General features: G+C 44.2%; 1 protein-coding gene across 2 annotated transcripts; it reads right to left on the bottom strand.

The window, feature by feature from the left end:
- Positions 1-1,642: 1,642 nt before the first annotated feature.
- LOC115777758 (UDP-glucuronosyltransferase 2C1-like) lies at positions 1,643-14,129 on the bottom strand. Of its 2 annotated transcripts, XM_030725733.1 has the most exons (8): positions 13,777-14,129; positions 6,637-7,126; positions 6,368-6,516; positions 6,153-6,284; positions 3,486-3,573; positions 3,157-3,376; positions 2,825-2,925; positions 1,643-1,824 (listed from the first exon to the last, which is right to left on the bottom strand). In XM_030725733.1, exons 1-8 carry the CDS (start codon positions 14,032-14,034, stop codon positions 1,646-1,648), a joined length of 1,617 nt encoding a protein of 538 aa, XP_030581593.1. In that variant the 5' UTR covers positions 14,035-14,129; the 3' UTR covers positions 1,643-1,645. The 2 variants fall into 2 exon arrangements, with proteins under 2 accessions (XP_030581593.1, XP_030581592.1); XM_030725732.1 differs by lacking the exon at positions 1,643-1,824 and having other exon boundaries at positions 2,563-2,925.
- Positions 14,130-26,727: the final 12,598 nt, after the last annotated feature.

The following is a 26,727-nucleotide window of genomic DNA, read 5'->3' as shown; positions in this document are numbered from 1 at the left end:
CCACTCTCACCCTGGGCACAGACTTTTTGACCCTCTCCCCTCAGGCAGGAGGCTACGGTCCATACGGACCAGAACCTCCCGCCATAAGAACAGTTTCTTCCCCTCTGCTGTTGGACTCATGAACAATAACCCTAAGACTGTTACCACCACCCTCCACAAACGCTGATGACCCTATGTCTATGCACCTGTCTGACTGCACTGATGTACATATTAGTGGAATATAGTCTACATTCTTTTATCTTTTAATTAGTCTCTGCACTGTATATTTTGTAATTTTGTAATATTGTGCTATAGTTATAGCTCTAATATCTCTGTATATTTGCAATTGTATACTTGTATATTGTCTTATAGTTTTTGTACTTATTTGTTTTTTTCTGTAAGCACGAAGTACCGCAGCAATTTCCTAATGCTGTGAACCTGTTCACCCATATGGCAATAAAAACCTTCTGATTCTGATTCTGATTCTGATAGCATGTCATCTACCAATCAAAGGGTTGATGGTTCAATCCCTGGCTCCTCCTTGGGCAAGATGCAGTATCCTGAGTTTCTCTCAATGCATCAGAGTGTGAATGTTAGGTTAAAAGTACTTAGGCAAAGAAAAAGGTATATGTATGAAAGTGAGTGTGACTGAGTGAATGAGGATTGTAGTAAGTGTTTTGAGAGGTGCTCTGAGTGCTCAGATAGAGCAGAAACGTATTAGGTACCAGTCAATTTAATACTAATAGTGTGTTAGTCTGAGGCATGTATTCACTGACTGAGTTACAGTATGAGCTCATTTCAAATCCTCTGCTCCAATCTTCCTTCAACTCTTTAGCTTCTAAGGTGTGAACTCTCTGATGAATGGGATGGAACAGGATATTACATCAGAGTAGTGGCGTGTCGTGACTTTTATGGTGAGGCGAACAGAGATGATGAATACCCCAGAGCAGTGAAGGCAGAGCCAGCTGCAGCTTATCGAACATTCTGGTCTCCCATCAGTCTCCTATCACAGACCAGAGGTTTATCCATAATGCACAAATCTGGTCTTTAAGTCCAACGTCATTTCTGGGTCTAAATGTACCTAAATAATCAGCAGTGACAGAACCAGTGTTCAGTGTTCACTATTACAGAAGATTGTAACATACCTTATTAACTGTAGCCATTTCCTCTTCTCTTTCACATTGGTAAAATGACACCTGAGTGTGTTTTTTTTAGTCAGATCAGTTATAACAACTAGGGACACAGCACTGTGGCATATTGATCATGTGACAGTTTGGACCTGGAAATGGAATTCTACATCATCCCTTAAAAACAAGATATCCAACAGCTTCAGTCAGCTCCAGTGATTCTACAAAAATCAGCATGCGCTGCAGATTTTGGTAGAATCAGAAGCAAGTAGAATCGAGCCTGCTTCCAGAGACATTAGCCAACTCTAGCCACAAGATGGCAGTAATTTAAGGAATAGTATGAACAAAAAATAAGATAAGCTTATTGGACAGAACACTGTCTGATATGCAATAAGAGAGATCACTGACTTTGACTTTAGCTAATGTCCACTTTTAAATTTCACTGGGCAAGGAGTGCTCAGCTAACCAAGACAGAGGCAGTCCTGCATCATATTAAAATCATATGAAATTCTAAAAATGTAATAAAAAAAAAACTCCTTTCAGTCCTTCTTCTCTCTTCTTGCTCGCCATCTGCACCGCTGCAGGAAGCTGCGTATGCATGTCCACCACAAAGCAGCAGCGGTCATCAAGGCGACCAGCAGGGCAGCACCAGTGTCCAAGCTGTGGTACTGGAACCAGTTCAGGTCATGTGATGCTAACCGTAGGTGCCGTGCTCCACCATGTCGCATCACAAACTCCACCCAGAAGACGGCGGTACTCAGTACTCATGCACTGTTTCTTTTCATTCACCTTATTTACTTTGTTTATACTCCACTCTGCATTTAATCATTAATATTTATTAATCTCTGGCTCTCTTCCACAGCATGTCTTTCTCTCCCCTCAGCCCCCTCACAGCAGATGACCCCCCCTCCCTGAGCCTGGTTCTGCTGGAGGTTTCTTCCTGTTAAAGGGAGTTTTTCCTTCCCACTGTCACCAAGTGCTGCTCATAGGGGGTCGTTCTGGCTGTTGGGTTTTCTCTGTATTATTGTAGGGTCTTTACCCACAATACAAAGCGCCTTGAGGCGACTGTTTGTTGTGATTTGGTGCTATATAAATAACATTGAATTGAATTGAATTGAATTATTTGATATTTATTGTGATGGTCACATTAATCTTAAAAATACATCTGATTAGTTTCAAACTCGTATTTTTATGGGTCATTATTTTAATTGTGATAAGAAACAACAAGGTGATCTTAACAGGTGTGCAGGCTTGAACAGGTGAGGTAAAATTTAAATAATCATTGACTAATCGATAAAATAATTGACAGATTATTTGACTACCAAAAATTATCTTTAGTTGCAGCTCTAACTACATATAAGCTTGATCAAAAAGGAAAGTTTTAAGCCTAATCTTAAAAATAGAGAGGGTGTCTGTCTCCTGAATCCAAGCTGGGAGCTGGTTCCACAGAAGAGGGGCCTGAAAGCTGAAGGCTCTGCCTTGCGCCTTTGCACAATGTCAAAACATTTTCATGTATCACTAAAAATTTAAAAACTCCTTTCAGTCCTTCTTCTCTCTTCTTGCTCGCCATCTGCACCGCTGCAGGAAGCTGCGTATGCATGTCCACCACAAAGCAGCAGCGGTCATCAAGGCGACCAGCAGGGCAGCACCAGTGTCCAAGCTGTGGTACTGGAACCAGTTCAGGTCATGTGATGCTAACCGTAGGTGCCGTGCTCCACCATGTCGCATCACAAACTCCACCCAGAAGACGGCGGTACTCAGTGGTGTAACCGGCTGGTCACGCTGCACCGCTGACAGACGCTGCATTTTGGTCCTGTAGCTGTGCATCATGGGGAACAAACAGGAAGTCACACAGCTGTGTCACTGTTAAACAGTGGTACACTTTTAGTGTGAAGTACTGGTGTCAAAGACAGGAAAATTAAATTAAGTTTTCTAATTCAACAGGAAGCCGGGACTTTTACTTTGAAGAGGAAAAATTTCAACAATGAAAACAAACAAACAAAAACAGGAAATGTAAAGACAAACTGTGTCACAGTAAAATCACCCCTACCTCGGCTGGTTTATGACGGTGTACAGCGCCTCTGTCAGCTCCTCAGCTGTCAGATGGTTGAAGTCGAGGACGATGGCGGCATCGAGGCGACTCATACGGGCAAGATTATCATGCTGGTCGCCAAACAGCGGGATACCGACCAGAGGCACACCATGAAACACGGCTTCATACAGACCATTAGTGCCGCCGTGAGTCACGAATGCTCGTGTTTTGGGGTGACCTGAGGAGGAAAAAAATGGACTTTTATTTTGAAAGGGAATCACAAATCTGTATAAAAGCCTCATTAGGCTTATATTTTGAAATCCTATGACAGGATGAATGAGTCATACCCAGCAGGTCATTCTGAGGGATCCAATTAGAAATCTTTGTGTTTGAAGCCAATGCAGTTGGAGCATTGCCCCGGTAACGCCAAATCACCTGAAATGAATGAAACACACACCAGGTGGTAGGGGAAGGAAACCCCCAGGTAAACAAATAAACCCCCAGGTAAACAAACAAACAAACTCACAGGTAAACAAAGAAACCTCCTGGGACCTGTTCCAGGAAGCAGGCTTAGCTTTGCAACCCTAAAATGAGGAAACTCAGGTTTTCAGTTCCTGAAAGAGCTAACTCCAACTCTGAGTCAGTTACCATGGTAACAGACTCTGTGACCCTGACCTGGCAGGTTTTATCCAACAACCTCTGAGTGTCTCTGACTCCGCCCCTCCTGCTGCACCTGAACCACCTGTCTGACACTCCCATTCATTTCCTCCTTCATAAAGTCTCTGCAAAGCGATCAGAGGAGCGAATTCATCTGCAGACGTTTATGTTTCTACAAACACTAAAATCCCAGTTAGAAATTAGTTTGTTATTTTTGTACCATGAAGCTTTTACAGTCATGACAGCGATGATGTCACAGATTTATAATGAGGCAGCTGCAGCTGTCAGACTGTCAGTCAGTTCCTCTGAAACATTTACTGCAATTCTTGGACCATTGCTGTTTTCTCTATATTTGTTGCCCCTTGGTTCTATTCTCAGAAAGCAGAAAATTGCTTTCCACTGTTATGCCGACGATACCCAGATTTATATGCCCCTAAAACATAGTGATGCAGACTCCATACAGACCTTGACAAAGTGTCTCGATGAAATCAAAGCTTGGATGGCTTTGAACTTCCTGCATTTTGATGAAAATAAGACGGAGGCGATTGTTTTTGGTTCGGGCGTCACTGGGGCTCCAATTTCTGTGGATCTGGGTCCTTCATCCCAGTATGCAAAACCCATGGTCACAAATTTGGGAGTTAAGATGGGTGAGAGTCTTAGGTTGGAGGGTCAGATTACTGCTGTGGTGAAATCCAGTTTCTTTCACCTGAGACAGCTCGCCAAGATTAAAACCATCTTGTCGAAAGATCATTTTGAAGCAGTAATCCACGCCTTTGTTACGTCCCGGCTGGATTACTGTAACTCTGTATATTGTAACTTGTATATTGGCGTAAACCAGTCCTCATTGGCTCGTCTTCAACTGGTCCAGAATGCCGCCGCACGGCTTTTGACTGGAACACGTAAGAGGGAGCACATTACCCCTGTTTTATCTTCATTGCACTGGTTGCCTGTTTATTTTAGAGTTCATTTTAAAATCCTTTTATTTGTTTTTAAGTCTTTAAATGGCCTCGCCCCATCGTACCTCTATGAGTTACTGCACCTACACTCCCCTTCCCGCTCGCTCAGATCAGCTGATAAACTGCTCTTGGACGTGCCGAGGACTCAGAGGAAGCTTAGGGGGGACAGAGCCTTTGCAGTGGCAGCCCCTAAACTATGGAACTCGCTGCCATTGCATATTAGACAGGCCTCCTCACTGACAACTTTTAAAACCTCTTAAGACCCACTTATTTCACCTGGCTTTTGACCAGGTTTGAGATGCTGATTTTAGTTGTTGTGTATTTATTTTGTATTTTATTTTACCTAGTTATTATTACTATTATAGTTATTATTATTATTATTATATTACCTATATACTGTTTTATTATTTGATTCTTGATAAACTATGTATGTTATTGTTGCTTTTATCCTATGTTATTTTTATTTATTTATTTTTATCTGCACTTCCCTTGTGTACTGTTGTCTTGTTTTCTTTGTTCAGCACTTTGGTCAGTGCTTGCTGTTTTTAAAGTGCTTTATAAATAAAATTGGCTTGGCTTGGCAGTTACTGTAGCATCACTGTTACATCAGACTGATCTGGATGAAGCTTTAGACACAGAACACACTGATCAATGATCGATCATTGGTCATGTTGTAAAAGCTCAGTGATGGACAAATGTCTGGATACTTGAGATAATAGGAATGTTTAAGTGAAGATGAGGCTGAAATGATTTTAAAACTGAACTAAATGAATTTAAAGTAACTGAAAAAAAAAAAAGTTTTGCAGTCTGAAATTCAGAGTATGAATCTCAGCATATTTTCCACTGAAAACCACCTAAACTGGTGATCAGAGGCTCTATAATGGATCAGCAAACCGTGTCCCAGTCCACCTGCACAGCAGGAGGATCCAAAGGGATCAGGATCAGGGATTCAGACTGTTCATAATGGATTCATGTTCCCGACACGATCTGCAATCTCTATTAAAATGTCTCATCCTCCCAAAACTGCACTGAAATATTTAAAACTTATAAAGCTGAGACATTTCTGAGAACATGAAACTGTGGGGAGGAGTCAAAGAGATACCTGTCAGGAGCAGGTTAGGCTCACAGAGTCTGTTACCATGGAAATTGACTCAGCACAGCTCTCTTTCTGGAACAGTTTCCTACATTTTAGGATTACAAACCCAGAGTACTTACCTAAGACTGCTTTCTGGAATAGGGCCCAGGTAAACAAACCAACAAACTCACAGGTAAACAAACCATCTGAGCTTCTTGTACCTTCATCTGGTTTTTGATGATTACTGCAGAAAGTAATCAGTAATGTGATCAATAGCTGCTGATAACCCAGTCCCTGAATGTTTTTGAGTGGATGGAGCTTCTGACCTTCTGTGGGATTTGTCCAAAGGCAGTGGCGATGACATTAGCGTGCTCCATCGTCAGGTTGGTTACCATGGAGCCAAAGGAAACCACGACTACGCCAGCATCGCCTGAACTCTGCACAAACTCCTCAAGGTCCTGGAAGATGTGACATTATTAATACATCATCATTCATCTTGCTATTTCAGAATAAAAGTACTGTGAGTCTTCAGAGCTCACACCTCCGGCAGCTGATTGGCCGGTTTGCAGTGCAGACCGCCCACATATTTGAAGTTGGGCGGGATCGGCCGTGGGGTCTCAATGTCCCAGAATGTCCTGATGAGCCACACATCAGCCTTTCCCAGAGTCTCACACACACTGCTGGCACTTCCTGTCCACACAAGAAATAAGGAACATGACTTCAAAATAAAAGTTTGTGTTTGGTTACTTTGATTTCTTAAACTTCTTGAGTTCAGAAAGATGATGAAATCAATATAATGTGACCTCTGACCTTTGATCTCACTGTAGTATTTATCTGGTGACAGCTTCCAGGCCAGTTCGGTTAGCAACGATGACGCCACGTACGTTACCATGTTGATCAGCCTCTCCGTGAATGTCATGTGGTCGCTGTAGGGCAGAGGAGCTAACGGGACATAAGATGGTGGTGATGGGGCGTGACCACAGTGTCGCTCCATGACGCTGCCAATGCTGAAACGCAGTGAGAGGATGAGCGGCACGCCAAGCACCTCAGCCACCAAGTCGCCGCACATTGCCATTGGGTCTTGCAGAACGGCGTCAAATGTGGCATCTTTCAGAATCGCCATCAGCTGCTCGTTCTTCAGCATCCCATCACACTGCTGCCTCCCAAAGTCTAAAGTGCGCCCCATGAAGTAGTTCATTTTCATGAACTTGTGCAGCAGTGAGGAGGCGTGTGACTCGTACATGGAGAAGTGGATGAATTCCTGCATGATGCTCAGATACTCCTCCTTGCTGTATGACACCTGCAGGAGGAAACACCTGATCAGATCACTGATCAGTTACAGCCCAGTGACACTGTGTAAACGTTCAGGTTATCATGAATTGCTGTGTGGAGGGCAGGTTGTGGCCCCAAATGCAGGATGCACGAGACAGGAATGGGATCTAAAGAAATCAGCTTTTGCCAAAATACAGAATAGAAAATAATAAGGAGCAGAGATTCACAAGGCAGAAACACAGAGCACACAGGATGAGGGACAATATGAGAGAAAAGTGAGGAAACATGAAAGCTTAAATACTCACATGAGGAAATTAGGGAGAGAGTACACAGCAGAGGAAAACAAGACACAGGTGAACAGAATCTAACTTATGAGACAAGGGGGAAGCAAGGGACCAGGACAAGTCCAAAAACAAAGAAGCAGCTGGGTTAAGAGGCTAAAAAGAGGGTACAAAACAGTTCTGGAGGCCAACTAGATGACCAATAATGGAGATAACTCCTGGGGACTGCCAGGTGGACAGCAGTGGAGACCCTTTGAAGGCTTGATTTAGGACCGACAATGCTGACAGAGACCCTTGGGTGGCATGGGTGGACACCAGTGTCAAAGGAGGTGATGGGACATCTTTGGTGGTTTGGCAGGGGGCCCAGCAATGAAGACCCACTGCAGAATGATGGAGAGCCTCTGCAGGTCAGTGATGTAGATGCACTCTGGAGGCACAGCCAGAGGGCAGTGTAACATAGTTAAAAATATTCAAGTTAAACCTTGCTAACCTTGATCACAATGCTGGAATGTAACCACACGTTGGAAATGGAGATAACCACCTGCCAGCTGTAAAACAGAAGAAAATACACTCACACCCTTTCTATGACCTTGTGTAGCAGTAATAAAAGGCAGACCCAGGGAGAAAGAGGGCATCAGACTTCGTGAACTGATGAGGAAATTGTATTTGTGGTCAGGGAGACATAATCTGGTCCGGATCTAATTGCATTTATTATTTGATGTAATAATAAATGCAATTAGAAATGAATTGAGCGCCTCCTGCATTTTTCATCGAACAAACATGCGAGTTCCATCTTAGGGAATTCAGCATTGTCCACAAGAGATAACTACTCTACCTTATTATCCTTTGCCATAAATGCAGGTATGTAGCTGTGCACTGATGGTCACAACATGATAGGATTTTGAATATACATAATGTTCTACTTCCAGTTCTCTGCTTGTTGTAATAACATGTTGAACTAAAAGTAACGGTTCAGTTTGTAACATGTACTTAAAAGTATTTAGGATAGTATTTAGGAGCGTGTGGAGAGGGTCCACACCTTCAGGTTTCTCGGTGTCCTCATCTCTGCTGATCTCTCTTGGTCAGATAACATCACAGCTGTTATCAAGAAGGCTCAGCAGCGACTTCACTTCCTGAGGGTCCTCAGCAAGAACAACTTGGACTCAAACCTGCTGCTGACCTTCTACCGCTCATCCATTGAGAGCCTGCTGACGTACTGTATCACAGTATGGTACGGCAGCTGCACTGAGGCAGACAGGGTCAGGCTTCAGAGGGTAGTCAAGACAGCACAAAGAATCGTTGGCTGCCCTCTCCCCTCCCTGATGGACATCTACACCTCCCGCTGCATCAGCAGAGCCAGGAACATCATCAAGGACAGCTCACACCCTGGCTTTGACCTGTTTGACCTGCTGCCCTCTGGCAGGAGCTACAGGAGCATCAAAGCCAGAACAAACAGACTCAAGAACAGTTTCTTCGCCAGAGCAATCACCACCCTGAACTCACACACTCACCCACTCTAACTGTTCAACACCCACATCTCTGTGCAATATTAGATTATTCATACTGAACAATATCCAACATTCCTATATTGTGTAATATCCAGTATTCATTCACTAGTGCAATATTCATCATCTTCATTATTATATGTATACACTTATTTACTTTTCTTACAATGTACAGATGCACCAATGTATGTATATATTTTTATACATTCTATTTTTTGTATATTTTATACATTGTTATTTTCTGTATATTTCTTGATTATACTAGATTATAATATTTTTATTTTATTTTTATTTTAGAGAGTTTGATTTTCTGTTGCATGGCACTGAACAGGAGTGGCCCTCCAATCTCATTGTACATCCTGTATAATGACAATAAAGGCATTCTATTCTATTCTATTCTATTATTTATTTTTTTAAGTATTCTCATTTGGAAATTTAATGCACAGATTGTCTGAGTATTTCATTTTGTTGACATACTTTAACTGGTATATGATCACAGTGCCAATGTATTCAACACAATACACATTATAAATTGTTTTGCACACTGTAATGGAAAAGGATTATGGGTAATTCTAACAGAGGATTCTCACTGGTTGCCCACAAGAGATAACTATCTTATTATCCTTTGCCATGAATGCAGATACTGAATGACTGCTGAATAAATGCAGATGCTGTTACTTTTGAACTGACTGGCTCCAGATCAGTTATTCAAAGATCGAGAAGATATCACACACAGGTCACACTAGCATAGGAGGATAGGACCCATAGGCTCAAGTTTTGGCAGCTTTGAGGACCAAGGGCTCAGAACTCACAGGATCTGGATCGACAGGCTCACGTGGAGCAGGACCCACTAGCTCAGGACTTTCTGAGGATGCAGGAAACTTAGGATTTTCTGGGGGCCTCATAGTGCGCAGGGCTCGTAGTCTCTTCAGATGACTGGGGCTGTGGCAATTCTAGCACAGGATGCACAGGTTTCCTCAGGATACTCAGGTTGTGCAGGCTAGGGCTGTGCAGGGCTCACAGCTGACTCCTTTGACATCTGGCACTGTCTCAGCTGATTCCTCTGAAGACTGAGAGCCATTTTCACTGTTATGCAGATGATGCCAAGCTTTATCTATCCATGAAGCCAGATGACACACATGGCCCTACAAATTTTAGAAACATGGGGCATATTCCAGGAAGACGTATTGAATGATGAAATGAATCGGAGTGTCAGACATGTGACATTGGAGTGTCAGCTCTGAGAAAGACTCCGAGTTTGTTGGATAAAATCTGCCACCGAGTGGGTTAGGGTCACAGAGTCTGTTACCCTGGAAACTGACTCAGAGTTAGAGTTAGCTCTCTTTCTGGAACTGAAAACCTGAGTTCCCCTCATTTTAGGGTTAACAAACCCAGAGCTGTTAGCTAAACCTGCTTCCTGGAATAGGCCCTTAATGTCGAAGCAGATGGCAGTACCTTGGCCACCAGTAACACTGTGAGAAATCTTGGAGTCATTTTTGACCAGGATATGTCCTTCAATGCACATATTAAACAAATATGTAGGACCGCTTTGTTGCATTTGTGCAATATTTCTAAAATTAGAAACATACTTTCTCAGAGTGATGCTGAAAAGCTAATTCATGCATTTATTACTTCTAGGCTGGACTATTGTAATTCATTATTATCAGGCTGTCCTAAAAGCTCCCTGAAAAGCCTTCAGCTGATCCAAAATGCTGCAGCTAGAGTACTGACAGGGACTAGAAAGAGAGAGCAGATTTCTCCCATTTGGCTTCTCTTCATTGGCTCCCTGTTAAATCTAGAATAGAATTTAAAATCCTTCTCCTCACATACAAGGTCTTGAATAATCAGGCACCATCTTATCTCAAAGACCTCATAGTACCATATCACCCCAACAGAGCACTTCTCTCTCAGACTGCTGGCTTACTTGTGGTTCCTAGGATACTTAAGAGTAGAATGGGAGGCAGAGCCTTCAGCTTTCAGGCCCCTCTTCTGTTGAACCAGCTTCCAGCTTGGATTCAGGAGACAGACACCCTCTCTATTTTTAAGATTAGGCTTAAAACTTTCCTTTATGATCAAGCTTATAGTTAGGGCTGGATCAGGTGACCCTGAACCCTCCCTTAGTTATGCTGCTATAGGCCTAGGCTGCTGGGGGGTTTACATAATGCACTGTTTCTTCTCATTCACCTTATTTACTTTGTTTATACTCCACTCTGCATTTAATCATTAATTGATATTAATCTCTGGCTCTCTTCCACAGCATGTCTTTTCTCTCCCCTCAGCCTCCTCAAAAAAGATGACCCCCCCTCCCTGAGCCTGGTTCTGCCGGAGGTTTCTTCCTGTTAAAGGGAGTTTTTCCTTCCCACTGTCACCAAGTGCTGCTCATAGGGGGTCGTTTTGACTGTTGGGTTTTCTCTGTATTATTGTAGGGTCTTTACCCACAATACAAAGCGCCTTGAGGCGACTGTTTGTTGTGATTTGGCGCTATATAAATAAAATTGAACTGAACTGAATTGAATTGAATTGAATTGAATTGAATTGAATTGAACTGAATTGAATTGAATTGAATTGAATTGAATTGAATTGAATTGAATTGGCTCCTTTCGATGTGGAGGAGCAGCAGCTCTATTCTGAGCCCCTCCTGGATGCCGGCACTCCTCACCTTATCTCTAAGGGAGAGGCCAGCCAAGGAAACTCATTTCTGCCGCTTGTATTCGCGATTTTATTCTTTCGGTCACTACCCAAAGCTCATGACCACAGGTGAGGGTAGGAACGTAGATCGACCAGTAAAGCTTCGCTTTTACACTAAGCTCCCTCTTCACCATGACAGATCGGTGCAGTGTCTGCATCACTGCAGAAGCAGCCCTGATCCGTCTGTTGATCTCCCGCTCCCTTCTCCCGTCAATTGTGAACAAGACCCTGAGATACTTGAACTCCTCCACTTGGGGCAGGGACTCATCCCTGAGCCGGAGAGGACACTCCACCCTTTTCTGGCTGAGGACCATGGCCTCAGCTTTAGAGGTGCTGATTCTCATACCAGCTGCTTCACACTCAGCTGTGAACCGTTCCACTGCGAGCTGGAGGCCACCCCCTGATGAAGCCAACAGGGCCGCATCATCTGCAAAGAGCAGAGATGAAACTCTGAGGCCACAAGGAAGAAGCCTTCCGCCACCTGGCTACACCTAGAAATTCTGTCCATAAAAATTATGACCAGAATCGGAAACAAAGGGCAGCCCTGATGGAGTCTGACACCCACAGGAAACGAGTCCGACTTATTACTGGCTATACAGACCAAGCTCTCACTGCAGTTGTTCAGAGACTGAATGGCCCGCAACGACGAGCCAGACACCTCATAGTCCCGCAGGACCTCCCACAGGATCCAACTCAGCACCTGGTGGTGAGTTGGTGGCGGGGGAAGATGCTGGACAGACCTGGTGCACCTAAACTTATTGTGAGGGTGTCCTGGGAATGCTTGGCAGAAGCCCCAGTCCGGGAGATCTTCAACTCCCACCACCGGCAGAACTTCGACAGCATCCTGAGGGGGGCTGAGGACATTGAGTCCGAATGGACCATGTTCTACACCTCCATTGTTGAGGCTGCTGCTAGGAGCTGTGGCTGCAAGGTGGTTGGTGGCTGTTGTGGTGGTAATGCCCGAACCACATGGTGGTCACCTGAGGTGAAGAGAGCCATCAAGCTGAAGAAGGAGTCCTACCGGGCTTGGTTTGCCTGTGGGACTCCAGAGGCAGCTGACAAGTATCGGCAGGCCAAGTGGAACGCAGCTTGGGCAGTGGCCGAAGCAAAAACTCTGGTGTAGGAGGAGTTCGGTGAAGCTATGGAAAAAGACTCTCAGACAGCATCAAATCAATTCAGGTGGCTCAGGAGGGGAAAGCGGTGCTCCACTCACGGTTTATAGTGTGGGTGGGGTGCTGCTCTCTTCAACTGAGGCTATAGTCGGACGGTGGAAGGAATCCTTCGAGGACCTCCTGAATCCCACTGACACGCCTTCTGTAGTGGAAGCAGAGTCTGGGGACGAGGGGGATGACTTGCCCATCACTGGGGGTGAGGTCACTGAGGTAGTTAAACAGTCTGAGCTTGGGTGAATTTATTGGGATGTCCACTCTTGGCAATATAGTGGGATTGTGTTAGCACACACCTGAATGCTCAAGACCTGCAAACTGCTGAAACTTCTGCTTTCATAGATCTGCTCACACTGATCAATGAAACTTCTGCTTTCATAGATCTGCTCACACTGATCACGGTCAGCTAATCAATGCATTTGATTTTCAACACCTGGCTGCTACTGACCCTCTGAATTCCTGTGGAAGGAGTAAGGGTGGACTTAGTTTGTCACATGATTGCATACAAAGTTGACTAATTGCTCAAGAAGAAACAGGAGGGAGCAGGACACAGGTGAAGCTTCTATAATTATTAACAACAATTAAGACATGAACCAAAAGTCAATTTCCCCAAACCAAAATAATTACTCAAAGTGGGACAGAAAACTCTGCAATATCACAAACGCTCAAAAGCACTAGAAAAATAATGAAATAAAAAAATAACCAGAGGAAGGAAAATAAAAAAATAAAATGCATTATTTCTCAGAGGTAGATAAGCAGTCAAAATCTTCATGGGAGGTGCCACAGACCCCCACCTAATATTAAGCAATGCTTTAAAACTTAAAGTTTAAGGTCACTGATATCCTTGGAAATAATCTGCAGTAATTAGCAGTGATTAGTAGTTATTAGCAGTGATTGGAAGTGATCAGCAGTGATTAGCAGCAATCAGCAGTGATTAGTAGTTATTAGCAGTGATTAGCAGTGATTGATCTGTGGCTCTGGGTTGTTTCTTTGGGTGTCACTACAACTACAAACACGCTGCATAAATGCCAGCCTTACCTTGAAGACCAGGAAGTTGAACTTGGCGGCCTCGTAGCTGTTGTTGTAGTTGATAGATGGCGATGCATCGGGCACTAAGACGGTGACAGAGTGGTTCCTCTTCAGTAGCTCTTCTAAGATGGTCCGCATGTTCAACCAATGGCTGAACTCTCCTGGAAAAGCCAGAACATGTCCGCCATGTGCCGGAGCGACAGGAAGAAGGAGCAGGAGTGCGAGGGGAAGAAGAAGGAGAGGAGGAGACGTGGAAACCCGCATCATGTGTGAAACAACAACAAGATCCTGAGTTTGTGAACAAATTAAAGTCAGACTGCAGCTGCAGGTCCAGAGTCCAAACTGCAGAGGGCAGCTACAGATGAGAGCTGCGCTCTGATTGGACGGCAAACTGTAATCTACTGCTGTAAAACACAAAATCATGTTTACTCACACGTTCCTTTAAGTACCAATCCTGAACCTACCTCTGAGCCTGAAAACACAAAAACCTGTTTATTCATGGCCTGGATGTCACTCAGAGTCTGATTTCTCACTTTTATCAGAGTTAGTGCTCAGGTCAGATAAAATCATTACAGTGGGGGATTTTAACCACAGCCTCAGCACTGCATTTCATTCAGTATTAGACTGAATCTGTGAAAACATAAATAAACCCACTGACAGTAACATTTACAATAGTGGACTACACAGCACACAGAAAAACTCCAGTACAGAAGAAAATTTCCACATCCTTTATTTTCACAAGTTTCTCACTGAGATCAGGACCAGAGAGACCTTTGTACAAACATGCTCAGACAGGAGACAGCCAGATAGGTAACACACAGATACAGCGATTAAAACATGTTTGCATAACCTCTGAAATAGGAGAGGGTTATGGAAGTACTGTGTTCAGCTGTAAGTGGACATGACTGGCTAATCAGTGCAGTAAAGTTTCATAATGACTGTGCTGCTCTCTCCTGTTTGTCAGAGGGACCGTCCCACCTTTTGACATACAAAGGTGAGCGAGCACATCGCATGTGATTAAAAAACAGCGAAGCTTCAATGCAGACTGTTTCTGTATAAAAATACAATGTTACCTTCAGTAGTCTTGCGGTGTGCTCAGTATGGTGCTGAAAGTCAATCTAGTATCAATTCATTAAGCATTTATAAACATGAATGTCAGTTTTATGACCATGAAGGGTTTGGATGTAGACAGCAGGCTGGAATCAGGCAGCCCCATGAACAGCGTGCACATGTTTAAGATTGATTCGAGATTTTTGACATTTTTTAAAATAAGTCCAATTAAGGAAAGAGCTGGTAGTGTATAAAATACTGTCACCTGCATAAAAATGTGCATTACATTTCAGTGAAATATTGATTATGTGAATAAAAAAAAGAAGTGTAAGAATGGATCCCTGTGGAACACCATAAGTGAGGGAAAACTTGGAGACTAAGTTCTACCAAACACAACACCATGTGATGCAGCCTGTTAATCTGTTATCAATCTGTTATTATTAATTGGTTATCAGTGTGGCTGGAGCTGCGATGATAGAGCAGGTCATCTACCAATAATTCTAAAAATGTAATTAAAAAGAAAACTCCTTTCAGTCCTTCTTCTCTCTTCTTGCTCGCCATCTGCACCGCTGCATGAAGCTGCGTATGCATGTCCACCACAAAGCAGCAGCGGTCATCAAGGCGACCAGCAGGGCAGCACCAGTGTCCAAGCTGTGGTACTGGAACCAGTTCAGGTCATGTGATGCTAACCGTAGGTGCCGTGCTCCACCATGTCGCATCACAAACTCCACCCAGAAGACTGCGGTACTCAGTGGTGTAACCGGCTGGTCACGGTGCACCGCTGACAGACGCTGCATTTTGGTCCTGTAGCTGTGCATCATGGGGAACAAACAGGAAGTCACACAGCTGTGTCACTGTTAAACAGACCCTTTTTCCACTGACCATGTGCCATTGCCAGTAGTTTTTTCCAAGACGAACGCATTTGGTGCTTGGCCGAAAACCAGTACAACTCCAGCACCATGAGCTAGCTGGTCTGGAACCAAGAACATGACAAAAGTGGCAGAAAGGCGTGACTCTGCCGCCTCAAAGTAAAGTTTTCTACCATATAACATGTGTATTACATGAGAAAAGCGAAGCGATTTTCACGGCTGTGAATTAGGTTGGGCTCTAAGGCTGAACTTGCTGCTTTGTATCAGTTCATATCACAGATAAAAGGACACAAAGTGCGTACTTGTCGTCTTGCTCTAATCTCTGTCTGTGTTTCCCTCTGTGCTGCACACAGATGCTGCAGTAGTTTGGTTTGGACCGTAAAACGTATTTGCAGCACAGAAAGGAGAGCGTGTTCTCCCACGTTTGTGCTCTTCGGCTTCCCTGTCCAGACGAGGACCCGCCCACACTCATACGTAAAGGAGCGGTTCAAAAAGCACGGTGGAAACTCAGGCCCATTTTTAAGCATTTTGCTGGTTCATTGGAACCAGCACAAACACTGGCATGAGCACCGGCAACTCAGTAGTGGAAACACAGTACACTGTTATTGTGAAGGAGTGGGGTCAAAGACAGGAAAATTAATAAAGTTTTCTAATTCAACAGGAAGTCGGGACTTTTAATTTGAAGAGGAAAAATTTCAACAATGAAAAAAAAGACAACAGGAAATGTAAAGACAAACTGTGTCACAGTAAAATCACCCCTAACTTGGCTGGTTGATGATGGTGTACAGCGCCTCTGTCAGCTCCTCAGCCGTCAGATGGTTGAAGTCGAGCACAATGGCGGTGCTAAGGCGACTCATATGGGCGAGATTACCATGCTGATCGCCCAACAGTGGGACACCAACCAGAAGCACGACTTGAAACATGGCTTCATACAGATGTTAGTGCCACCCTGAGTCATGAATGCTTGTGTTTTGGGGTGACCTGAGGAGGAAAAAAATGCTCTTTTATTTTGAAAGGGCATCACAAATCATTATAAAAGCCTCATTAGGCTTTTATTTTGAAACCCTGAGGAGGAACAAACACAGCTTTTATTTGGAAAGGACATCACAAATCATTCTGAAAACACTGAAAAATAAGAAGCCTCATTAGACTTTTATTTACGGAACATGATGAATCTCTTTGGCTCCAGTTGATCTTTCAGAGTTAACTTCAATAGTTACTTCCTCCAAACCAGCAACATGTTTATTAGATCCCATTCCTACTAGACTGTTCAAAGAAGTCTTTCCAATTATTGATGCTTCAATCTTAAAAATGATCAATCTGTCTTTATTAGTTGGCTGTGTACCACAGACCTTCAAGGTGGCTGTAATTAAACCTCTACTTAAAAAGCCATCACTGACCCAGCTGTCTTAGCTAACACTGCAAGAAAAGAAGCATATTCGTCCCCGTATACTGACGCGGGCGCTGCTAGTAAACGGCAGCTTTCGTCAGCATACGGGGATGCGGATTTTCGTTCGCCTGAGACGGTTATGGTCGTTTACGTACCACCAAAAGCAGCGGGGGGTAAAGGTACGGGGGAGCCGGCCAGCGGGAGGTGTTAACGACTCTACTTTACATATGAATAGCAGCGCTGCAAGCCGAAGCGGCGGCAACAGACCCACGTGGCTTCTTTGTTATTGGATGAAAAAAATGACATTGCAAGTCATCATTCACATGTGATTGGCTGCTAGATCTGTCCCCCACTGGCCTTTATAAAGACAGGCCTGGGTAAACCCCTCCCTAATAAATAATAACGCAGTAATAAAAATTATTTTTAATTATTTAATAATTATTTAATTATTATTTCTGTCATATACCTTGTATGTTATTCAAATAAGAGAAACAAATTGTGAGGCACAAGTTTGAATTTCTTTTTTTATTTACAAAGCAATATGCACACACACACATCATATAATCCATATTTTATATATATATATATATATATATATAAAGAAAACAAAAACATTATGACATGTAATGCTTTGCTACTTCTGGGCCATGTGGTGGTGGCTTTCTCTCAGAGCATGGTCCAGCATACAAACACTTATGGTGCACGGCGTTGTATTTAGGGTGAGCTTCTAGTCAGTCTTGCAGTTTGGCTCAGAGGTCACTGAGCTCCTGGCTGGGGAAGCTTGGGGGACTTAATCCAGCACGACACGCCCTCTGAGACGCCATCCTCCTCATCCAACATGAGGTCAGTGGTGACACCGTCCCAGAAGGTAACCTCCTTCACTGCCAGGACACTCGCCCTCGCCTCCAGCAGCTGTTGACACAGAGCACACATTAAGTCATTATGAAACTATATGAAATATTGTGAAAAATCAGGAAACTACACTGAAAGTTTGAGTCTCTTGACTTTGAATGCACACATAGCAGATAAGACCCTGAATGCAAAAAAAAAAATTAATCAGCCCATCTTTGTCATCAGAAACAATGGTTATCTGACAAAGTACCAACTCCTGCATCCTGTGAATAAAAGACAAATGAACAAGTACTTTGAAAAAATTTAACATTGATAAAAGTACGAATATGAATACCTTTATTAGTCCCACAATGGGGGAAATTACAGTTAACAGAACACCCATCCAAGAAATACAAACATAGAGACAAACACAAACAGGGGGGGCAGGTGTCTGAGGTCATGCAGTCATTTTTCCGGCGCTACCTTTAGCAGGAAAACAGAAAGAGATACACTGGGATAGGTAGGTTCAAAAAAATCATCTGGTACTGTGTTCATTATGAACACCTTACGAGGTTCCTAAAAACACCTCAGCAAAGCAGCAGCACATTTAAAGCCTGGAGAGCACTAGGGTGGGTAGGGGAGGGGCTGCCAGCGGAGACGAGCAGGATACTGTGATGGACACACAGCTTCCAGACCAGCAGTTCATGATGATGTTCATGATAAGATGGTACAGTCAGCCTTGGTTGCCAGGATACCAGTTCATACAGGTCACAGGGTGGGGGTGAAGAGCATCTGTTTACAAACATCTCCATGGAGATGATTTAGACAGACAGCATCCAAGGCCGTCTGGGAGCCAAACTCCAAATACTGCAATTGTTTTGGTTCAGGCCGTCATAACTCTTTGCTGACAGACTTACAGTTTTCTGTTACCTCTCAGAAATCCAATAATCCGAATTTGGTTCTACTCCACCACACAGAACAGAGACTCCAACACTCCTCCAGATGTAATCCATTTCAATTCAGCTCTACTGAGTCTGATTAAGTTCGTACTGTTTCTGTATCCCTCATAGGCAGCCTTACTAGGGCCTGAACAGCTGCCCGGATACCAGGTATCCCCAGGTCCAATTCGGGAATAAAATCCTGGTATCAATATAAATGCCATGTCCACACAGTGCAGCCAGGAATGTTATCTTCCATCCCCACAGGAATCCATAACATAACCAGCCGGGTGTGTAGTCGGACCAGAGGAAAGAGGGTTCCCCTTCTCCCAATCTCCTCGTTATGAGAATTTGGCCATCAGTAGTGTTGAGAGACCAGCTGACCAGATCTATAATTTAATTTCCAGTTTGGGGATGTGTGAAGAGATGCTCTAAGCAGCGAAGCACCAAAAAGCAGGGGTAGATAGGGAAGGCTGGGGAGAAGAGGAAAATGCATCCATCTCCACTGAGAGCAGGAAAGAAAAAAAAAAAAAAAAACCCTTGGGGCACCTTTAAACTGATTATACATTTTTTATCTTTAGGTCCCAAAATGTTACAGCTGCTAAAACTATAAACATTCAGTGTTAATTATTTTCACCTTCACTGTATCTCCTTTTTATATACATTTTGGGTTAAAAAAACAATAAGTAATATTTTCCAAAAATAAAACTGCATTTTCAAGCTAACTACACAAATACAGCAGACCAACAATACAATCCAACACGTCTTACCTGCTTCCTTCTTGCACGTCACCGGGCAGGATTTTTAATGGCTGCTGTTAGGTTCGGACCACCGTTAAATAAAGAAAGACACAGAAACCCGTAGTTGATTTTTTAACCTGCAGGGAGAGTCTCAGTCAGCTCACACTCGTTTGCGTGTCTGAAAGAGAGTCTGACTTCCTTCTTCCTGCCGGTGCTTTTATTTTAGCGTCATGTAAGTGTGTGGGGGTGTGTGTATGTGTGTGTGACGTCAGGAAACAGGCGTTACCTGCTTTCCTCACCTGGAGGGTCCGGGTGTGTGTGAGTATGTTTTGTGCTTACAATCTGATGGTCATGTGCATGTTTATGATGAACACATTATGATACATAGAAAAACAGTTAAACGTTTATCTATTCTAACATTTCCTCCCTGTTTATCATGAACATAGCACATACAATCCTGAATGAGGTTGAGGCGAAAAACCTGTCATGCGGCTGTCTATCCTTCTTTTGACCCAAAGTCACTCTCTATTCTTTCAAGACAGGAAAACTCCTCAACGGCCCCGCCGCTCACGGCAGCCACTGCTAGTCAGTCTCACTCAGGGAAGCACCTACATACATTTGCAAAAATTAAACATTAGTTTGAAACCAGTTTACATCCACCCCCACCACTTGGTCTCCCATTTTCAATGGGGGTTTCATATTTGGTCTTCTGTTTCACCCTCCTGCTCACCCTGCACAAGGGTACACTGATAGAAAGCTGAAATGAAAACATTTGTCATCATTTTCCTTAAACGTGGAACAATACAACTGAAAAATAAACAAAAGAGTAGCAGAATGACTCCTGGTGGCACTAAGACTTTCAGCAGAATTTGCCACCAGGCTCCAGTAGTCAGCCAAGAGAGCCAGTCCTGACTCCCTCCAGGTGTCTGCCGTTCTACATACTGCTGCAGGGTGTCTAAGTCAGACAAAGCAGTGTGGATACTCCCCCCATCACCGTTTTCATCAGGGATGAAGGTGCAACAAGTCTGTCCAATTATCTTGCATACTCCTCCTTGAGGGGCAGCCAGCAAGTCCAAAACCACTCTGTTCTGCATCACCATTGCACGCAAGGCGCTCAACTCCCGTGAAGTTCCTTTGCCTAAAGTTCTTGTGGCATTTATCAGACGGAGTAGGGCGTACCTGTTTATCTCGACATGATCCTGAACCAGTCCGACTCTGACCCATGGAAACAGGCTCTGTCCTATCTTTTCCCCGGTTCCCCATATTCTCCATTCCTTGGGAACATCCTCGACCCGTTCAGTCACTTCACGGAGGTGCCTGCTGGTTGTGCTTGTTCTTTGCATAAAGAACATGTGGTCTGATAATGATGCTATGGTACACAGTTCATTCCAGTCAGGTGGTAAGGAGACATAGGCTTTGTGTCCACATACAAAATACCAGTCCGTCAGTACCCCGGGTTCCTTTAGGCCCAGGGGCTATGCGGGAGCAGTAACTCTGACTTCCATCTTCCAGCGGTAACGAGCGGTTGGTCATCGCACATGCTGCCTCTTGGAGCGTACTGTTCTTTGCACACGTGGGATTCTGGAGGCAGTACATGCACTTCGTCTCGTTCTGTCGTGGACAGTAGGAAAACGTACTGTTACACAACGTGTGAGGCAGCTTCCCCACCTCTCGGGATCCATTGTTAACCACGCATGCTGGAAAAGCCTTTCTGGGAAGATGGGTTAGCATTAATACTTCTGGTAGTGCTACGGACAGCTGTGGCCATGCTACCAAATCTTCATTTGGGGTACATTCAGCTCTAGTGATCGGTGTTTTGGCCCAATTGATTTTTAATGGTTGACTGAAGTTAGAGTTCTGCCACAGTTTACCACTTCCTGGGTGGGTTGACAGGCCGTACAGGCACCATGACTTTGTCCACCTGACATTATATGGCCTGAGGCCTGAATTATGGGCTGCTACTGGCATGTGGGAGCACACATAGCAATTGGTGTAGTTTCTATTATAAGCTGTTGCGTTCATCGGTCGCCACCATTCGTGGTTGCGTAGGCATGTGGGTACTTGAGGTGGTTCAGTGGTGTTGCAGTCGCGATGGTCATCAATGCGCCCAGGGTCCAGATCCAGTTCCACGTGGTCATTGCACGTGAATGAGCCATCCCTATTTAGTGGGGGGTTCAGTTGTTTTCTTCACGGGTTTGAGACGAAAGTGGCCTAGGGCTCACTTCCCCCTTTGAACCCCGACTTCCGCCCCCTACTCAGCGTTGATTGGCTCAATCCTTTTGCAATGGCTGAGGTGTATCCACGTGGATCTCTCTGCTATTTTGACTGCAGTTGGTGTGGTCAGTAGTACTTTGTAGGGTCCGTCCCACCGGGGTTGGTTCCAGCACTTCTTCTTAATCACTCTGACCAGGACCCAGTCTCCCAACGCCACCGGATGTTCCTGTGGAGAAGCAGAAGGGCCTTCCGGCAGTTTATTTGTATCAACAACATTTTTGCTTTGGAACAACTTTCTCATCCAATCACTCAAATCTGTCTCTTCCTCTGCTTGTTGTTCTTCTGTGTATACTGGGAGTCTAAAAGGTCGGCCAAACAATGCCTCATAGGGGGTTATCCCTGTGTTGTTGGGGGTCACATGCATGTATGTTTTTACTAAGTCTATGCATTCTACCCAGGGCCTTCCCGTTTCTGCCATACATTTCCTTAGTCTGTTTTTTACTGTACCATTCGTTCTTTCAACGAGTCCAGCGCTTTGCGGATGATAAGAGCAGTGATTTTTTAGCTGTACCCCTAGGTTTTGCGATACTTTGCTCACTATTTCATTTACGAAATGTGGGCCATTGTCGCTCCACAGTTTTTCAGGTACCCCATACGTGGGTACAATAGTTTTGCACAGAGCTTTTGCTACTGTGAGTGCGTCCGCTTTCACTGCTGGAATTATTTCGACCCACTTAGTCAGAGGATCTATTAACACTAAGCAATAGTTATAGGTCTTACATGGGTTTAGCTCTATAAAATCCATGTGCAGAAATTGGAACGGGTAGCTGGGGGTAGGAAAGGTCCCTCGCATTGGCCTTATGTTGCCTTGGGGGTTATTCTTACAACAGATGATGCATGCCCTACAAAACTGTTTTGAGTAATTATTGAAGCCTTTAGTATAGAAATGCTTATTTATAATATTCACCATACCCCCTGTTGACACATGTGTTAAACCATGTGTCAATATGGCTGCTGTTTGAACAGTGACCTAGGAAGTACAGGTTTTCCATTTATGTGGTACAGCTGGTTTAGTTTAAATGCCCCATCCTTTAGCCATTGCTCTATTTCAGGTTTAGGAGCTTGCTGCTGCATGTCGTGCAGCACGTCGGTTCACAAGGGTTCCACAATTGTTGTATAAGCATCTGAGGTGCCATATTTACCACTTGCAGACAGTTTTGCCACTTTGTCAGCGTAGTTGTTTCCTAGTACTATCAAGTCTGTGCCTGTTTTGTGTGCCGCGCATTTACAAATGGCCAGGGCTGATGGCAGTTTTATGGCTGCTAATAGGTTTTTTAACAGTTCAGCATGTTTCACTGGCTTTCCTGTAGAGGTCAGCATTCCCCTTCTCGCCCACTGCACTGCAAACAAATGTACGGCAGAAAAGGCATACTGGCTGTCAGTGTAAATCGTGACTGCTTTACCTGCATAATGCTTGCATGCTTCGGTTAATGCAATTAACTCGGCTGCTTGAGCAGAGAGGTGTGAGGGCAGTTTCTCAACTTTGATTATGGTGGTATTGGTGACTATAGCGTAGCCCGTGTCTGTTTTGCTTCTATCATTTTTCCGGCTTGAGCCATCCACAAACACAACGTGGCCTCTCGCCAGTGGTTCGTTTTGCAAGTCTAATCTGGGCTTACTGGTTTGTTCCGCCAGCACTTTGCAGTCATGAGGGTCGCCGTCATGTGGCGTTGGTAGTAGAGTGGCTGGGTTTAGAGTGGTGCAGCGCTCTATAGTTATGTGTGGTTGCGATAACAGGAGAGCTATGCAGCTCAAGTGTCTGGCTGGAGATAAGAATGTCATTTTGCTCTGTAAGAGCAAAACTGATACTGCATGTGGCACTTTAAGTGTAAGTAAGTGGAAAAGCACCAGTTCTCTGGAGGCCTCAACAGCGAGTGCTGCTGCACATACTGCTTGCACGCAATGTGGTAATGCTCGTGAGACTGCATCTAGGCGTTTGGAGTAATAAGCAATTGGCCTTAATTTATCTCCAAAAGACTGTAACAGAGTTGAAGTCATAAAGCCATCCTTGCAATCTACAGTCTGGACAAAATCTGTGTTACTAAGTTTTCACATTCTGTCACTACCAAGTTTCCCTTAAACCCATATTTTTTCTTCCATTTATTTATATTGAGTTGACCCTTGTTTATGCCATTCCATAAATTTTACATCGCCCTCTAATACGGCGGCCTCGCATTTCGAGAGGACTTACCCATTGTTCCCGACGTACAATCGGCCTTTGCTTTGTCTCGTACAGACCACGTGTCTTTATTGAGACCTAAACCCAAATCCGCCCTTCACTGTGTACTCCAACAGACCATGAAGTTGAAAACTGTTAGATTTTCTTCATGCTGCTGCTTCCACTTCAATGGCGGCTTTCACGCTCTCAGTCACTCACTTTCACACACACATACGCGTATTTATGGCGCCTATTTTAAATCTTTGTTTACGGTGAGAACACCAAAATTCCAAATTAAGGCCAAATTAAAATTCCTCCGTTGGGCGGGAGTTACCAATTTACTTTCTCCTGTCGGCGAAAACACCTACGGTACCGTTTTATACTTTATTTGCTTTTCCCTGAAAAGCTAACTTTCCCTGAAAGTTACTTCGGCCGGTGCCCCTCGTGAACCCTGTTCTGAGGGCGCTTTTCCCTTAAAAGCCAACTTTCCCTGAAAGTTACAACGGCCGGTTACCTCACGAACCCGGTTCGGAGGACGTATACTACAGTTTTCCCTGAAAAGCCAACTTTCCCTGAAAGTTATCCTGGCAATCGGACCCGGTCCGACTCAGTAGTGTACGATTGTTTGTGCTTTTCCCTGAAAAGCTCCGGCCGGTTACCTCACGAACCCGGTTCGGAGGACGTAGACTACAGTTTTCCCTGAAAAGCCAACTTTCCCTTAAAGTTATAATGGCAATCGGACCCGGTCCGACTCAGTAGTCTACGATTTGTCCTACCTGGTTTCTGTCGTCTTCACGTTGGTGGATCGGGTCTCGAGGAAAGCGTTCCCAGCGACCGCGGAGAAACCTATGAAGCCGGGCCTGGCGACAAACGTCATGCCCCAGGTCTTTTGTGCAGCGCCTCTATTGCAGCTGGCTGTCCGGACAGTCCTGCCGGCATCGCTCCATAGTCCGTTGGGAAAACCTCCTCACTGCCCGCCCGGCTCTCGAAGGACCAAAAAATGTTAGGTTCGGACCACCGTTAAATAAAGAAAGACACAGAAACCGTAGTTGATTTTTTAACCTGCAGGGAGAGTCTCAGTCAGCTCACACTCGTTTGCGTGTCTGAAAGAGAGTCTGACCTCCTTCTTCCTGCCGGTGCTTTTATTTTAGCGTCACGTGAGTGTGTGGGGGTGTGTGTATGTGTGTGTGACGTCAGGAAACAGGCGTTACCTGCTTTCCTCACCTGGAGGGTCCGGGTGTGGTGTGAGTATGTTTTGTGCTTACAATCTGATGGTCATGTGCATGTTTATGATGACACATTATGATACATAGAAAAACAGTTAAACGTTTATCTATTCTAACAGCTGCTTTTCCTGAACGTAAGCCTGACTGTAGCGGAAGCTGCGGCGAACCGTCTGTAGGTTTAACAAGAAGCTGGAAAACATTTTTGTACATTGTAAATAAAGAGCATAAACACAGTGTATACATAAACATATTCAGGCACAAACACAAACAACACCAATAGATCCTTACACACAATTATATCCCGGTCCACGCATTATGAACACTCACACTCGCGTTGTGAGGCGAACACAGTCTGTGGAAATAAAGGTGAAAATAAATAAGAGTAAAAACATTTGAAGTTCTTCTCTCCTCCACACATTGATACTGCTGCTTTGTTTCTGATTCTTACCTCTGCAGAGGATCATACCGGCTTTATTGGATTCAGAGTTGTGCAGGAACTGCTTCCTATAAGATGAAACCAAATAAAAAAAGAAACCAAATCACAATACGTCTGTCAGCTTACTGTGACCATTCCTCCACTCTTAGTATTTTTGTTTAGAAACGACCAAGTCTTACCGCAGTTTTGGATTGTGCTGCCGTCTTTTCTTTGTTAGAGTCCAGAGCATCGAGTCTCTACACAATAGACGCCATCTTGTCTTTCAGCTACACTAGTAGAAACTTGAGTAACTGAGGAGATAACCCACTCATTGCAGCCAGCAGTGTCTTCTCGTCTGCAGAGGGGCTGGTTGAAGCTGGCCGGTAGAGAGGCCCGCTTTCACGAGGAGCTTCTGGGTGTTGAAATATAAGACGACCTCCATTGTCGTACCAGGAAAGCAGCGTAGACAAAGAACGCCATTCAGTTTGAACGGAAGAGAACGACCGCGCTGATTTCCTTTGGTCTTGCGAGACCTTCAGCGTGATCCCGCACGTGATCTGTATTGTCCAATCACAGGCGAGGACGGTGCCACACGGAATTTAATTCATTTCATTTGAATTCAATTCAATTCAATTCAATTCAATTCAATTCAATTTTATTTATATAGCGCCAAATCACAACAAACAGTCGCCTCAAGGCGCTTTGCTTGGTAGTCTTTACTGTCATTAATGCATGTGAACATTCACTGAACGTTTATGGCAGCGTTCTGGTGTGAACGTGAATTAGACTGAAAACTGAGTATGCGTTTCAGTGAAAATAATGCTTGGAGTGTCACCAAATCAAGTTATAGCCTTTGTTTATCTCCCTCAGTCCACTAAAGTTCAGGTTCACAATAACTCCATGACAAAGGCTCACAGACAGAAGCTCACAGACAGAGCTCACAGACAGAAGCTCACAGCCTTATTGGAAAAAGGGACAAAAGCTGAAAACGTCCAAAGTATATTTCCAACTAGATAATACTAATTTATAAATTAGAATGACTTCTTCTGAGTTTAGTCTTGTTTGAATG

The sequence above is a fragment of the Archocentrus centrarchus genome, unplaced genomic scaffold (genome assembly GCF_007364275.1).
Source record: "Archocentrus centrarchus isolate MPI-CPG fArcCen1 unplaced genomic scaffold, fArcCen1 scaffold_71_ctg1, whole genome shotgun sequence".
NCBI lineage: Eukaryota > Metazoa > Chordata > Actinopteri > Cichliformes > Cichlidae > Archocentrus > Archocentrus centrarchus.
This window is presented reverse-complemented; position numbering and strand designations above follow the sequence as displayed.

Coding starts and splice junctions, on each gene's coding strand:
- LOC115777758 (XM_030725733.1), bottom strand. CDS start 14,034: ATGATGCGGGTTTCCACGTCTCCTCCTCTCCTTCTTCTTCCCCTCGCA. Junction 3,574..6,152: donor TTGGACAAATCCCACAGAAG/GTCAGAAGCTCC, acceptor CATTCATTTCAG/GTGATTTGGCGTTACCGGGG. Junction 3,377..3,485: donor CCCTCAGAATGACCTGCTGG/GTATGACTCATT, acceptor TTTCCTCCTCAG/GTCACCCCAAAACACGAGCA.